The following is a 17,025-nucleotide window of genomic DNA, read 5'->3' on the forward strand; positions in this document are numbered from 1 at the left end:
AGTTTTCCCTTACTTGGGGGAGGATTCATTGTTTTGTTCTAGCCAAGCCTTCAACTGATTGGATGAGGCCCACCCACAATCTGCTTCACTCAGTTTATGGATTTATATGATACTCTTATCCAGGAACAGCCTCCCTTACACACCCAGAATAAGATTTGGCCAAATACCTAGGAACCCTGTGGCCCAGTCAAGTTGATACACAAAACTAACTAGCTCAGTTTTTTGTCCTTTTTTCCTGTTTGAGCCATGAGACCTGTACATGCACTGAACTTGGTAAATGAAGACAAGGTAAAGAGGGTAATCAGAGAGAGGAGAAGCTGATAACTCTTCAAGAAAAGATCTTGAGCTGCGCAGGGTCAATATATGGCAATGCTTTTGTCTTTCAGTGTACAGAGACATACTGGCTTGTGGCAGAGGGGATTCATTTTTTATAAGAAGCCACTTTGAATGTGAGAAGGAAACTCCGCAGAGCCTGGCCTTCACCAGGGGGGAGGTCTTCCGAGTGGTAGATACACTGTATGATGGCAAGCTGGGCCACTGGTTGGCTGTGAGGATCGGCAATGAATTGGAGAAAGGTTTAATCCCCAACAAAAGCAGGTATCTGAGATCAGGTGTTCTCACACACCCCTTTTAAGCCTTCTGCCCACAAATAAGCCATAGCCTTCCCTTCCTCAAAAAAGAAGCCCCACATGACCTCATTATTTGTTCCCACGTCCTCTCTCATCATCTATTTCTTATTTATGAGTTGTGGCCTGAAACTGAAATGGCCATCAGCTTGTTTGCTGTGTTTAGCATCGTGTGCTTCATTGGTACACTGGCTGGCATTTGAATGATTTCCTAGGGGTGGCACACAAGCAGATGAACTGAGTGGCCCTAGCACACCAGCTCCCCCCTCGGAGGCAAGTGCCCTTGTCCAGTGCCTAACCCTCATCCTCCACAGAGGTTTAAGCACCCCAGTGAATGCTAAAATGGTTGGCTGACAGTGGGGAGAACAGGAAAGCTGCCTATACTTTGGCAGAGGGTTCATGTGTGTTTACTGCAAACCAGCTTACAGGAACAAGCCATGTATAGCACGTTTATTACTGAGCTACTTCTGATGGATTTTATGCGGAGCAGCCTTTCTCTGCCTCCATTGAGCGGCGAAGATCCCCATGTTTCCCACTTGTAAAACCTCTTCATTATAAAGCTGCATCGTCTCTAATCCAAATTCATGAGTAATGTTCACTAGACTTGGTTAATGACATGCACATTCGCATATTTCCTGGCTTTTGAGTTTACTTCTGTGGTTTCTTCTCTCAGAGCTGAACAAATGGCTAGTGTTCAGAATGCCCAGAGAGACAACGCTGGGGACAGGGCAGATTTCTGGAGAATGCGTGGCCAGAGATCCGGCATGAAGAAGAACTTAAGGAAGAGTCGGGAAGACTTAACTGCCGCCGTGTCAGTTAGCACCAAGTTCCCAGCTTATGAGAGGGTTTTATTGCGAGAAGGTGAGAAAGCCCAGTAGAGTCAGGAAATGGTCCAAGTAGGCTTTGAGGCTTTTTTCCTTCATTTTCAGACTGTAAAGGTCAGGTTCAAACTTCTCTATATCACTTAGACCAAAGATAGGTTTTAGGGTTGGTGTCACATTCCAACACGAAAGACGACTTACAAGAAAGTGAACTGTGCCAGCTGCTCAGTGGAGGAGCATTTCCACAACCTCCATTATTTTTTTAATGCTACCATTCAAAAGTTTTTAAATATTACACATAAAAGCTAAGTTTATATTTGACAATAATCAGGGGAGTGAAGGTGCATTCTTTAGGAAAGAACTAGCCTGAATGGGGGTGGAGGAATACACAATTACTTTCATTTAGTCATATAATCAATAGGCTATAAAATACTTTTGCTTCTTAACAGCTAAAGAAGTATATATGTTTTCATGGCCTTTTCTTTCTCATTTCAGCTGGTTTCAAGAGACCTATAGTCTTATTTGGTCCCATAGCAGATATAGCACTGGAAAAGTTGGCAAATGAGTTACCTGACCTTTTCCAAACTGCTAGTAAGTCTGTCTGTGATATTTTTATTTTGAAAAATATGTAACATGCAGAAAAATTGAAGAAGTAATGAGTACCCACACACCTTTACCTGGAATTGCCATCACCAATTAACATTTTGCCATATGGACTCTCCCATGCCCGCATAGACACACACACACACTGAACACGTTCTAAAATTTCTGCTGAACCTTTGGAAAGTTTAAGTTGCAGATATGATAGCACTTCTACCCTGGATCTTCTAAGAACATGGACATACATACTCCTCCTACACAACCACACTACCATTATCAAAAATGGAGAAAGTTAACACCAGTACAATGATTTTGTACAACACAAATATATTGTACAAAACTACTACAATATATTTAGTATATAACCCAGTTTTCAAATTCCCTCAGTGTCCTTATTTTGTTTTTCATAGCTTTTTTAAAAAATTCAGAATGCAACTAAGGGTCATACAATACATTTGATTTTTATGTCTTTCTAGTCTCCTCCTTTTCCTAAGTTATTTTGTGACATTGGTATTTTGAGAGTCCAAGCCCCTTGTCTCACCTGTGGGACTGCCTGTTTTCCTTAGGATTTGATTTCAGTTAACAGACAGTGTGGGTCCTTCCCACTGCTGCTCATTAGGTGACACCTTTTGTCAGATGTCCCATCATTACTGATGCTAATAGGTTGGAGTGTTTGGTTGTCACCGACTTGAAAAAATTATCCCCTTGTTTTTGCTTTTGCAGAAACAGAACCAAAAGATGCAGGATCTGAGAAATCCAGTGGAGTGGTACGGTTAAATACTGTGAGGCAAATTATTGAGCAGGTGAGAGAATTCCCCCAAAGCCCATATTATCAGAACTGAGTCATGGTTTGCTGCTATGATTTTTAGAATAAAATCTGTATTTTAGCAATCATTAAATGTTCATAATAAAAAATGAATATAAATGCAAGCTGATAGATTGTGTGGAGTTCTGTGGCAGTTACGTGTTGGTGTTTTTTTTAGAGTTCTCAGCATTATACCAAATAACCTGTTCATTCATTTTTCTCAGGAATTCTAATAGATTGGTTAATATTAAAGTGAATATAATGTAGAGGGAAACATTTTCTGCTTCCTTATTTAAGTTGATAAGTTTTATCTGGTACAGCCTTTACTTATTAAGACAAACTCTTTCGTACGACAGGACCTTATATATCCATTTACATAGCCTTTTCCCATTTCTAACAGGATAAACATGCGCTGTTGGATGTGACTCCCAAAGCTGTGGACTTGTTGAATTATACTCAGTGGTTCCCGATTGTGATTTTTTTCAACCCAGACTCTAGACAAGGTGTCAAAACCATGAGACAGAGGTTGAATCCAACATCTAACAAAAGTTCTCGAAAGCTATATGATCAAGCCAACAAACTGAAAAAAAGTTGTGCACATCTTTTTACAGGTAAGTGAAATTTAAAATGTAGTCTCTGCTCCAAAGTAAGAAATAGAGAATTGAAGAATGGAAAAAATAAGAAAATAACCTGAATGATGAATAGTAATCTGAAAACCTACTTATAACTCCTAGAAAAGTAGCTTATCCTGTAAAATGAACATATTAGACTCATGGTGTTTGTATATTAATTTTTACTGTTTGGAAATGATCATAAAGATCCATGACATATAATAATTGGTTGTTTTAGTGAGGTTCAAAGTTGTGTGTGGGACTGCAAGGTTAGTGATTGAGTCTAGCATACCACCTAGCACTCACATTTCTATATAAATTGTGTCATTATTCGCTACTCACCATCCACACATCACTGACTGACAGAGTGATAGGAACTTGGTTTCATTATTTAAAAATGTCACCAAAATAAAACTTGAACACTGAATATTCGATGATACTAAGCATTTATTCCTGTTTTTCGGGTGACAGTGATGTTGTGATTATGCTTTTTTTAAAAAGAGTTCTTTCAGAAATGTATACTAAATGAAATAATCATGGACAACCTATACTTAAATGGAAGACCTAGTATGTGTGGGATTTGCTTAAATAATCTTCAGTGAGGAGAGTAGGTAGGGCAATAGGTAAGATTAGCTAAGAGTTGATAGTTGTTGAAGCTGGGTGATGTATACATGAGGGTTCATTAAATTGTTCTCTCTACTTTAATATATGTTTAATTTTTTTCATAATACAGTCTTTTTTGAAGGTCCTAAAAGGAAGACCTATTGGTACTTTACTTATTAAAGTAAAATAATCTAAGAATGTGACATGTTTTAGTAACTGAATATATGTAATACCTATATAAGTGACTATGAATATGGAGTAATTAAGGGTTTCAAGGGTTACATGTGGTTTTAGTCATGCAGTTTTATGGGAACAACATGAGGAGACTATGGTTATGATATCCTTAGGATAATGATAGCTCTTTTTGAGTTCAGTGCCAGTTCATTGTCAAACTGTCATTTTTAGCATATCTGACACTGGGAAGGAAGTGGGGTAAGTGAGTATGTGTCCATGTTAGACTCCTGTTTACTGTCACTGGCTTTCCTTGTTAAAGAGTGAGATATACTAACTACTATGGCAAAATGCTGTAGTCAAATGCAAAGGAGGGAGAGGTCTATCATAAACTGGATTTTTGGGATTGTAGAGTCTTAAGAGCTTGTGCTTTTGATAATTATACATGATCTTCCCCCTGTTATTTTTACCACTGCTACTATTAATACTTATTATCATTATTTTTATTATAGCAGTAGCTAACAGTGGCACAGCCTTCCGCGTGTGCTGTCTTATTGGGCCATAAGAAAGGCCAAGCAACTTCTGTAAGGTCACATGTGGCTAAGCCCAGATTAAACTGTAGTGTCTGACTGTGTCCAATATCTATAGATGTCATAGCACAGACATAATTTTCTACTGCTGAAAGGGGTCAGAGAGTGCAGTTCCTCCATTTAACAGATAATTTGTCTATTTAACTACAGCCCATGTGATTGTGACTGATATTAAACCTACCTTGGCTTCAATTTCCCCCCTGCCTTTGCTTAAGTCTATTAAATAGCCAGGAGCCTCCCTCAAAGAGTTGAATTTGGGTTTAATCTGAGGGTATAAATACAAAGAAAGGAAATGACAAGTTGTAGAAGGAGAACCAGGCTGACAGAGGCAGGACGAAGGAGAGGACAGGGCAGAAGAAGGCAGTCAGGGACCCTGGGGCAGTGCCTTCATCTGGTGTTCAGTTAGCATCATTGCTCTTTGAAGCACAGGCTGCAGTAGCTGGCTGACTCATGGATCTGGAGGAGCTCACATGCGTAGAAGGGTTTAACTCCTTGTTCAGCTCCACCAATAGATTATGAGATCCTTGAAAGCCAGGACTGTACATTATCCAGCTCTGTGCTGAAGGCCAGCATTGAGCCTAGCACACTTCTTAACTAAGACATCAGTGTTTGCCAATTAATTGGAACTGCCCATGGCTCACCAACCCACTTCTTGCCAAATCTAATCAAAAGCTGAAAGTTTTAGGATAACAAGGTCAGGGGCAGGGGTGAGAATGTAAACACTGGGCATCAGTTTCATCTAGAACTTTGAAGTGATGTGTTTTCACCATAAGTTGCCAACCTCTAACCTGGAATTATGCAGTCTGCGGATTGGAGCAAGATGCTTGAATAATCTAGACCAACAAGTCCCAGTTTTCTACCAAATGGCCTTTTACAGTATTCTTCTGGACTTCTGAGTTTGACTTTTCAAAGCTGTGTGGGTGGCCCCACTAAGCACCTTATATGCCCCTTCACTCAGCCTGACCAGGTTGTGACTTGTGTGTGCCATGGCCAGAAACTAAGATTTTTTAAAAAAATTATTTAAAAATTATAGCATCCTTAGGAATTAATATGTAATAGTGATAGAGCTCCTTTGCTGAACAGAGTAATTCAAAATCCAGGGTTATGTTGCATTCAGTCTTGTAGGCTCAATATCCTTTTCCCTTATCACGCAGTAACAACAAAATCCTCTTTGCACAGATGATATTTAGTTTTGAGCTCTGAAATGGCTTACCTTGCAAACTCAAAGTCCTCCTCAGTTAAGTGGAGCTAATGAAGATTTATTCTGGGATTTGCCCAAAAGCAAATTGACTTGTCAGTGGAAGTTAAAATCAATTGGCCACCCTTCCTTACCAACATATAAACAAACTGAATATAGAATACATTTGTATGGCAAAAGTTATCTTTTAAAAAATGAACTTTGAATTCCATGTTTTCTTGGAATTCCTGATGTGTTCCGCTCATGTTTTGAAGACCAGTGAAATGGAATTGTGGACTTAGAAGCGCAAGTGGGATCACCCTTTATATGAAATTGCACAGTCTTTAAACTACTATGGGATATACTAGTGCTTTTATCAGCTTTCCCAGTTTTCATTAATGTGAAATCTGTAAAATTCAGCCATTACACTTTCTTTGGAAGTGCTGAACAAATGTTACTGGTTATTATTAGTGGTGTTACTTTATACTTACTATCTTTTGGTGTTACATATTGTAAAAAAAATAATTCGGTGTCACTATATAGTATTTGAAATGGCTTGGGGGAAAAGGTGAATCTTGAACCAGCTGAAGGAACCCAAACTGAGGGAGGCATTTTTGGTTCCCAAGGGAGTCAGAGAGTCTGGTGATCACAGGAAGCAGATGGAAGGTGCTGGACTCCTGCTGGGGACCTTGTTTGACACTTGCTTCTTTAGAGTGGGTCCTTGCCACATGAGGAGCTTTATTGAGATTCAGTGTACATACCCTATAATTCACCCACTTCAGGTATCTAATTCAGTGGTTTTATTATATTCAGAGCTCAGCTATCACCAATATTAGAACATTTTCATCATCCTGAAGAGCAATCCCATATCCATTAGTAGTTATTCCTGTTTTTTCCTTACCCTTCTAGCCTTACATATCACCTTCTGTTTCTCTTGGCATTTCCCAACCTCCTTGGCTGGAGAGGGAGTGGTGGCCACACTCGTGCTGGGAATGGACTCCCTCTGAGGCCCAGGACTCCCAGCCAAGACGTAGGCTGAGTGAAGAGCCTTTCAATATTTCACTTTCTTGAGATTGAGAGATGTATGAAGCCTCTTCAAGGGGCAGAGGCCTAGTCTGGAGGCTGGGAGCAGCAGGCATTAAATCATCTTGCTTGAAATCAAAGAATCTGAAAAACCAAGTGAGCAAATACTAACAGTAAACCAAAGGTACCTGATTCTAAGTTAAGGGAAGGCGGCAGCATAGTTGTGCCATCCACCTGTTAAAATGAGGATGAGTGCATGAGTTGAATATTACAAACTTATGTGGAACTTACCTTTATTCGGTGCTTAGAAAATTAACTACTGTGAAGTTCCTTTTTCTCCCTCACATACTTGATTCATTGTGAATTCAGTAAGAGTTTTATGGCTTTTTTCATTTTATCAGAGGGCATGAACATATTTTCTACATTTCATAAATGGCCATTTTAACTTTAGGTTTTCCTCCTGATAAATATAGACTGTACTCATCTCAGACAACTCTAACACAAAGTTCAAAAAGGCAGCTTTACATTCTTTATACATTTAATGCAAATCACTCATTTTGTCTCTAGGATATACAGTCTCACTTCTATGTTTAAGTACTATGGCATTACATTTTACCCAAGAACACAATAATTGCAAAGTACCACACTAAGGATAAAGAAGCCCAAGGAATCAAGGTTAATTTTATCTGAGTGGTCCAACATATCAGTTTATTCTAATGCTATAAATAATTAATAACCAAGGAAATTGTAACCTCTTTCAGGATTTTCCAAGGTCAGGGTTAGAACTTCTTAAATGAATCAATGATGTATGTTACTAGGAAGAAAACTAATAAAAAGCTGTGACATTGCAGTTTATTATTATTTTTTAATCTGAACAGACTTACAGTCTGATCATTGTAGGCCTGATTTAATGTGTTATTCTGGACCAGTTTGCTTGTCACATATATACACGAAGTCCATAAATACATACTGCTAAAAAATTTTTGCATATATTTTATTTGGTTGGTATTTTATGTCTGTGCTTAAAATTCATGTTTTCAGATGGGCCGTGTTGTGTGTGGCTAAGACCATAGGCTCTGAAAGCAAACTTCTGAGTTTGCAGCCAGGCTTCTTCACTTTTTTGGTGTGAGGCCTTGTGTTAGTTACTTTGATTCCAGAAACTGGAATCAGTTTTTCATCCATAAAATGGCGATGATAGCAATACCTACCTTGCAAGGTTGGTGTAAGCAAGCAATGAGCTGATCCATGTAAAGTATTGGGAGGGCTTGGTTGATCCACAGTAAGTGCTGTTGTGTGAGCTATATTTGGTTTAAATAGAAAATGTATATTCCTGAACACACACATATAGTTTGGTTAATCTGTGATTTCTAAGTTGAAGTCTATCAAAATGGTATGCATTTAAATGTTACCCTTAGTGTTTTATTGGAGAGATCTAATAGTAAGTAGATACCTCTCTTATTTGTAATGTACATGTCTATGTAGTGAGCTTTAAAATAACAGTGCTTTTGTATTTGTTTTAGATGTGTTATCTTTGTTCCTGAAAACAAAATGTTTTTTAAAAGTGGCTTTTCTGAAAACTAGACAATTCAGTTTTAGCTTTATAACATCCATCTGTAATGTAAATTCCAACAGCAAGCATGGGAAATAGATTCAACGGAAGGGATTTAGTGTTAAAATATATGCCTACTTTCTCTCTTGCATTTTCGTTTAATTCAAATATGACAAAAAATGAGTATAAATTAAGTCAAGTAGCATTTTTAATAAACATTGTTCTGGAAATTGATGCAAATCTTTTTACATTTCTGTAGCTACAATCAATCTAAATTCAGCCATTGATAGTTGGTTTGGCAACTTGAAGGACACAATTCAGCATCAGCAAGGAGAAGCAGTTTGGGTCTCTGAAGGAAAGGTATGTGGCATAGATACTACCAGGTGCGCGTCCATGTTCTGAAACTTTCCTTAAGAGGGTAGTGAATGCAGGAAAACCATGACCATTTGAAGTGATTCCAACACATGCACTAATCCAGTATGAACTTACAAATTCTCTAAAAAAGCAATAAAATGAAGGGGCTTTTTAAAGACAAGCAGAATGTGATGTATGTGACCCTACATTCACTTCCCTTTTACTTTTATGTAGTAACTAGTGTTGAATTCCAAGCACACTAATCAGAGCTTACAAGACCTCATGCTGAGCTCCACAGCTTTCTGAGGATGTGGGAAACTCAGTGTGGAGGGAAGGGGTGAGGTTGACGGAGAACATGGTTAAAAATTAATAGAGAGAAGAAAAGCAAGTAGAGTTGGAATCATTTGTTGGAAAAAAGGTTGGTGGAGAATGTGTCCGAGGAGTTTGAGTAGGTGAAAATTGCATAGGCTTCTAAAATTGGCTGCTTCTCATCTGTGGAGGTAGTTTATACACAGCTGGGAGGAAGCAGAGAGGAACCAACATCTTGTGGCTCTGGGAGACTTTGGTGCTAATATTCTGTACAGTCCAGAAGAAATGAGGTGAGATGTTAGAGGTATGATTTTGTTGTGCAAGTGACTCAATTACCAGTTAGATTGTTGAGTCCTCATCTTGCCGTTTGGGGACTGAAGGTATCTGGCATCTGCTGAGCGCTTACAGCCAGCTAAGGCTCTGTGCTAGCCTCTGTGGTGAGAACAAGTGGGACAGGACATAGCTTCTCTCAAGGAATTGAGACTCTGTGGATGAGCGGAGAGGTGTGTGGCACAAGGCAGTGTTGCATTTATTATTAGGAGACAGCAGCAGAAAAGCTGGAAAGAAGCCAGATTCTGGAAGAAAAGCACAACAGTCTTTGAAAGCATGGATCATGGAAGCATAGTACCATGTAGGATGATGTAGCCATGGTAGGTAGGGTGGAGGGCTCCTAATTTGAGTCCCTGCACAATAGTGAACATAGTAGTTCAAAGTGATTTCAGGAAAATAAAGATGATTTCCTTTCCTAGAATATGTCAAGGTTTCAATCATGTGGCTATGCCCTTGGGAATTTTTCTTGAGTCCCCACTCCCAGGAGCTGTGTCAGACCCCACTGACCCTCCGAAACAAATTCCTCTAGATGGAAGGGTTGGATGATGACCCTGAAGACCGCATGTCCTACTTAACTGCCATGGGCGCAGACTATCTGAGTTGCGACAGCCGCCTCATCAGTGACTTTGAAGACACGGATGGTGAAGGAGGCGCCTACACTGACAATGAGCTGGATGAGCCAGCTGAGGAACCGCTGGTGTCTTCCATCACCCGCTCCTCGGAGCCGGTGCAGCATGAGGAGGTGAGGCGAGGCAGGCCGCAGGCTGCGAGGCCATGGGCAGGAAAAGGAGTTTCTGGTGTTTCACAGCTGTTTATTCAGGGTGCTATGAAAGGTCTGCCTAAGGGTTGGAACAGATGATGACATCTAGGGAGGCGCTCATTCCAAGTCAATACCAGTACTCTGATTGCAGTTGTGGTCCATGGGAAAGCAGGACAGGATCCAGGCTCTGTGAGGCTGAGCGGTCAGTGCACATTACACTGATGCCCCAGGCATGCTGCCCGAACTGAACAGCTTTATGTGCCAGCTGTCCAAATTTCAAGTGGAACAATATTTTTCTTAAATGCAATATGATCATATTTACTTGTAACCTTTGATTAGGTCTCTAATATTCTTAGGTGTCTTTGCTTTTCTTTTCCATCCTAACTCTAACCTTTCTAATCTTGCCAAGCTCCTGAGTATTTCCCCATCAGTTTCCTTCTCTCCTGTATATCAATTTTTTAATTGAGTTCATGAGCACACAAACCTCTTATCATGTATACTGTGCATCCACTGGCCGGTAAATAGTTTCTATGATCCTAGAAGTCACATCAACAGGCAGTAAGTGTGAGGATTGATTATTAGTTGCACCACAGGAAACACTGGGATAATGATCTTTGAAGATGAGATTATCCATATATTTGAATAATTACTACTGTGGACTTCCATTCAGCAATTCAGCTCATTTCAATGAATTACTATATTTTTTATGAAATAGAAGTACCAAAAAAATAAGTTGAAGAGAAGAGAAAACCTACCATGACAAAAAAATTAGTGTATGCCACTGGACAAACTGTAAAAAGTAAGTTAATTCCCGAATGTTTACAGATATAAATGAGATAAGGCTTAATGACGTTAACAGCTGTGACAAGAGATTTTAGAATTTAGGAGGACTCTTTTTGTGTGTACTTTAAAGGAACTAACTACTACAATAGATGCAACTAAATTTTAAAAAATGTATCTTCTCACGCAAGTTATGAACTTTTATGCAGTTATGAACCTCAACTTCTAAGCTTAAAATGTCACGTTTGCAGAACATCCAGCAAAGCAGACAAGGGCTCTCTTCTCTTGCTGGGATGTTCTTGTTGCAAATGAATCTTTATGTCTTGTAGAGCATAAGGAAACCCAGCCCAGAGCCACGAGCTCAGCTGAGGAGGGCTACTAGCAGAGATCAACTTAGGGACAATAGCCCACCCCCTGCATTCAAGCCAGAGCCGCCCAAGGTATGTGGCTGGGAAGCCCAGGATGGAAAGGAAGAGGCTGCAGACACCCCTGGAGCTCCTGGCATAGCCAGGGAAAAGCATGCACAAGAAGATGGGTTGAATTGTTCTGACTTGCTGTTTCCCTATGAGAACCTGTCTTTTGCCTGTTGAGTGGACCCCAAAATTAGGGAAGGGCAAACAGGAGGGAAAGGCATACAATTTTAGGACTGTTAGCATTCTTTAAATTAATTTTTGTAAAAAGAATAAAGTGTGACAAATACTGTATGGCCAGAATCACCAATCTCAGATTCTGTTTTTCCTTTATTTTGTCCAGTTAGAGTTTTCCACTCACAATCTGATTTAGATGCCCCAGAAAATCTTACCTGATCATTTGCTAAAGAAAACATTCACTACCATTGTTTACTGTGCCTCTCATTATGCGGGCAGCTTAATTTATTTTTGAAATAAATTGTTACGCAGAGCAGAATTGATAAAAGAACAACACATGGCTTATGTTGTTTGATTCTTTACCCCCCTCTTTAAATCAAAGCTATGACTTGTAGGCTTTTCCTTATAACCCAATAAAACTTCTCTATTTAACTCAGTACTTTAGATGAGAAGAAAGTGGTAGCTATGTGAGCTGTCAGAAGTAATGACATCATAAAATACATCAATGAAAATGTACAAGCAGGCCTAGGATGGAAGTATAGAGGAAAAGTGGTCATTAGTGTGATAATGCTGTCCTCCCCACCAAAGTCTCATTCATGGCTGGACATGGGCCTCACCCACCACATGCTGTATGGCCAGGGCATGTACCCTAAGCATGCATGAACTCAGGAGCCTCCTCTTAGTCCTGAGGATCCTGACTTGTTCTGAGGTTCTCCTCTAGTACAAAATTAAGTCTGATCTACCTCTGGCCCATGCAGGCTCCAGCACCCTCATGGTTTCCCAGAGCCCTTAACACTCTGCTTAGGAAGTGAGGTAGGGCTTAGGGTACTCTACCCATAGCTGTGTGTCTTGCCTCATTTGATTCCTTGCCAGAATGGCATTGGTTGACCACCTTTGGAAACTGATCAGGAAATGGGAGTGTATTAAATCACTAATATAGATCTGAAAATTAACTGAAGGCCTAAGGTAAAAATATGTCATTGTTTTCTACAGGCAAAAACCCAGAATAGAGAGGAATCCTTTGAGTTCTCCAGATCCTACGAATACAAGTCAAACCCTTCAGCTGTTGCTGGTAATGAAAATCTCGGGGCATCTGCCAAAGGTTGTCCTCCTCCTGTTGCAGTAAAACCTACCTTTGGACGGTCTATACTGAAGCCCTCCACTCCTGTCCCTCCCCCGGAGAGTGAGGAGGTGGGAGAGGTGAGTGAGGAGCAAAATAACAGTCCCAAGTCTGTCCTGGGAAAAGTGAAAATATTTGAGAAGATGGATCATAAGGCAAGATTACAGAGAATGCAAGAGCTCCAAGAAGCACAGAATGCAAGGGTAATTGTCTTTAAACTGCTAAGCTATCTTATCATGTCAGCAATAAGAATTTTCAGTAACTTTGATTTCAGTATAATGATTTACAGTGCTTTTTCCATTTTCAGTCATGAAAGGGATGTTCACATGCATAGTAGCAAAGGCACATCCTGTGTATGTGTTATTTCCAGGTTGCCAGCTGTGACTACATCCCTTTTTCTTCCAGTCCAGAAAGTCTAACACTATAGGTGAATAAGATTCTGCTCTTCATACTTCAGAACTGTTGTCAGGTTTTGGAAAGGGGAAGGGCAACAAGCCAATCAGTGCATCTTAGAAATTGGTTTGGTTTTTTTTTTTTTTTTTACAACATAGGTTTTGTTGTGTTTGTTTGGCAACTGAGTTATTAAAACTCCCAAATTTGCCGTAGCAAACCTTGGGTGTTAAAATGGAAAGGCCTTTGATTGTACTTTTTGATATTCTTTGAATTTTTGTACGATGTGTTTCTAGAACCTTTCAGAAGTCAAAGAAAGATTTAAGTAAAGGTCTATGGAGTTTATTCTGCTCAATGGATGTGGGAGTTTTCTTCACTTAAGTCTGTCAAAATAATAGCAATGCTTCTGAGCATTTTTATTTTCCTCATTTTTTTTATGGTAAGATATACATAACGTGAAATTTAGCGTCTTAACCATTTTTTCAGAGTTCAGTGGCATTGAGCACATTGACGTTGTGCAACCCTCACCACCATCCATCTCCAGAACTTTTTCGTACTCCACATCTAAAACTCTGTTCTCATGGCACAACAGTGCTCTACCCCCTCATCCAACCCTAGGCAACCACCATTCTACTTTTTGTCTCCTGGAATTTAGCTACTTAGAAAAGTCATGTAAGTGCAATAATATTTATAGTTTCTGACAGGCTTATTTCACTTAAGCACAACATCCTGAAGCTCTATCCATGTGTAGCGTGTGGCAGAATTCAGTTGCTTTGGAACATTTTTCCTATTTGATATGTACCACTAGGCATCACAACATTGGAAACTAGAGAGTTGCTTCTGTTTTTCCTCTTCTCCTTGAAATTGGATTGGAAAATGGGGCCAGTAGGAAGCCAGCAAGCTGACCATCCAAGCATTCATTCTTTCCCCCTTGTTCTTTCTTTTTTTACCCTTAATCACCACAGATTGAAATTGCTCAGAAGCATCCTGATATCTATGCTGTACCAATCAAGACACACAAGCCAGACCCTGGCCTACCCCAGTACTCAAGGTAAGGCAGGATGCTCGGCAGGTATTTGTGCAAAACAGGGCTTTGTCTAGAAGTTGGACTCATAAGCATTTTCTTCACCTGCATTTCAAAGTAACAAGATTTTTCCTCCCTGGTTAACTCTTTACCTTACTTATTCAGTTAGATTTAATTGTAAGGATTGTAGAAACAAAATATCATGGTAATTTTGTGTGTGCTAAAACAATCATTGACATTTCAAATCAGCGCCCTTTGACTCATTGGAGCACAGGTATGTTAAATTATGTTAGGATAGCACATGAGCAAAATTCCTGGGGCTTAGACACTAATTGTTTTGTCACTGATATTTTCTGGCTCTTACCATGCTTTTTAATTTTTTTGCATCATCTGGCAAAGTCAGGCCACTCGTGCTAAACCATAGTCTGAAGGGAAGGTGACAACTGACCAGTGTTGGTATGATGCTTTATATTTAAAATGCTATGTAAGCACTAGGAATTATCCCAGTGTCCCTCTGTTGAGGCCATTTCCTGTTCTGAGAATAGAAAAAAATAGTAAATCAAAATTTTCTTGCAGTCATTTTGACTGGAAGCTAGAGTCTAGTTTTACAGCAATAGAAAACTAGAGGCAGATTTCTTTACCAATTGAATGGTGGCACAGCAGCCAGGTGGCCCCTGGCAACAGAAGGGATTTGGTATAACTGGCAGAGAACTCACTCTGCTGGGTGAACTTGTAGCAGTGAGCTTGGGGTGGGGAAGGCACCCCTTTTCCAGCTGGGGAATTCTTAGGCCAGGGAGCACATGGGGCTTCCTTCCTCACTGCCCGAGTGAGTATTGGCCTTGATCTATGCCTACCTGCACCACTCTGCAAACCTGGAGCAGAGCCAGAAGTGCCCCTGTTTTGTCAGCACAGTGTGGGTCCCAGGTAAGCAGTTGCCTTCTGGACACATCACTGCAGCTCCATGAGCCCTTGGGAGCCCAGAGAAGTTTTAGGCTGCACCTAACCCTCTCACTTTGTTAGTTCCAGGCCCCCTGAGCCACAGAAAGGTCCTCTGAGACTTCATCAGGATCCCAGAGGGAGTTATGACAGTGATGCCGAGGAGGAAGAATACCGCCAGCAGCTGTCAGAACACTCCAAACGCGGTTATTACGGCCAGCCTTCCCGATACCGAGACACAGAACTATAGGAGCCTGAGAACTGACACTCCGTGCCCGCTGCTGCCACCTCAGAGCAACACTCCTGTGGAGCCACGGGGTTTTGTTAAATAAATTGTTAATCGGTTCTTTTCTAGTTGGAATGTACTATGGGGATAGAGCAGGACCTGAGTGAGCTCCTGTTTCTTCACGGGGAACTTGAGGCAGCCAGTGCAAATTAAGACCTGAAGGCTGTATCTGCGGGTCTGAGGATTTGATGGCTTTTTGCTCAGAATTAAAGAGAAAACAAACACTACAGTCTGACACTGTTACCTGCTTCAGTGGACCAAAACCTGTATTAATTCTGTTTGCATATTTTTAACAATGTATATTAAGAAACAGTAACTATTTTTTCTCCTTAATAGCTGTTTTCAAGGACTGTTTGAATGAGAGAATGTTAAAAAAGGAATAAAAATACTGTTGGGCTCAAACTAATTTCAAGTAAGTATTTTGTTACAACTCTAAGTGCCTTTGATAAGAAGTGTCTTAAATTTTCTTCCTATGAAGCTTTATGCAAAACCATAATGGACTAAAACTTTTTGACTAAATTTTTATACCAGTTTAATAGCTATAATTTTCTCTGTACTGTGTCATCTTTTCAAGGTATTTGTTGTTATAATATTTTCCATAAATTTTGACTGGATATGTAATAGCTATACCTGGTAGTTTGGCTACCAGTGATAAATAGCTTGAAGACCAAGAAATTGGTATAGAAATTTTTTTGTGTTTAAAATCACATGCTCCACAAAAGCAGATACTTGAGAAAAACATTCTATTTCCAAAAGTGTGTGTATTGACAAGAGTCAGTTTTATAATTTAATAAAAAGGAGGACATTGCACTCAATAATGTGCTTTGTGTGGATTTCTACACTACTTCCTTCTTTTAAGTGAAACTTGTAATTACTGATCACAAAAGTGAGAGCATGCTCATTGCTGAACATTGGAAAATGGAGACACATAATGAAATAGAAAATAAAAATTACCCATAAGCTCATCTCTCAAATATTGGTGCATTTCCTCCAGTTATATATTTGTAGGTGTCTGTTAGTGTTGTAATGGAGTGGGGGTGGGGGTAATACTGTGTTTGTAGTTCTGTTTCCTACCTTTTCTATTTAATGTTCTATCATATTTCTCTTACATAGTTAAAACTCATGCACACATCATTGCTAATTGCAGAATAATATATCCTATGAAAAGTAGATAGTTCTGCTATTGTTGGCTCTTTGGTTTCTAGTTTTATGCTGCTTTTACATGAAATACACCTCTTTGTATATAATCCATTCTGTATATCAGTGGTTAGCATTTCAATCCTCTTCTGCAGGTAGGTTCCCTGAAGTGGAATTTACTGAGTAAAAAGTATAGGAACATTTTTAAGACATTTGAAGTTTTTTGCCAAATTGCTTTCTATACAAGTTGCATCAATTTATACTCCCATATCCACTTTTTTTTTTTATTGAAGTCTTGTATTAGTTTCTTTTTTTATTCTCACCCTGTCATCCAGTTTATTCCCCCAAGGCAACCACTTTTAACCATTGCTGTTAGTTCTTACTGTGGTTTCCTCCAGTCTAGCTATCATGTTTTGACATCTATTTCCTGATTTAT

The 17,025-nt window shown here is 39.6% G+C and overlaps 1 protein-coding gene across 8 annotated transcripts in view; it reads left to right on the forward strand.

The window, feature by feature from the left end:
* The window catches only part of TJP2 (tight junction protein 2), a 108,294-nt gene extending 91,877 nt beyond the window's left edge, over positions 1-16,417 (forward strand). For 6 of the 8 annotated variants that reach the window (XM_073228626.1, XM_017659048.3, XM_017659043.3 and 3 more), the window contains 11 exons: positions 387-597; positions 1,300-1,487; positions 1,943-2,038; positions 2,771-2,850; positions 3,253-3,463; positions 8,836-8,936; positions 10,099-10,311; positions 11,439-11,549; positions 12,690-13,019; positions 14,172-14,257; positions 15,251-16,417. In XM_073228626.1, coding sequence (XP_073084727.1) covers positions 387-597; positions 1,300-1,487; positions 1,943-2,038; positions 2,771-2,850; positions 3,253-3,463; positions 8,836-8,936; positions 10,099-10,311; positions 11,439-11,549; positions 12,690-13,019; positions 14,172-14,257; positions 15,251-15,416 — 1,793 coding nt within the window. In that variant the 3' untranslated portion in view covers positions 15,417-16,417. The remainder of the gene's footprint in view (positions 1-386; positions 598-1,299; positions 1,488-1,942; positions 2,039-2,770; positions 2,851-3,252; positions 3,464-8,835; positions 8,937-10,098; positions 10,312-11,438; positions 11,550-12,689; positions 13,020-14,171; positions 14,258-15,250) is intronic. The other 2 variants (XM_036991223.2, XM_036991225.2) reach the window with 1 other exon arrangement.
* The last annotated feature ends 608 nt before the right edge of the window (positions 16,418-17,025 follow it).

Source organism: Manis javanica, chromosome 2 (genome assembly GCF_040802235.1).
Source record: "Manis javanica isolate MJ-LG chromosome 2, MJ_LKY, whole genome shotgun sequence".
In the NCBI taxonomy this organism is placed as follows: Eukaryota; Metazoa; Chordata; class Mammalia; order Pholidota; family Manidae; genus Manis; species Manis javanica.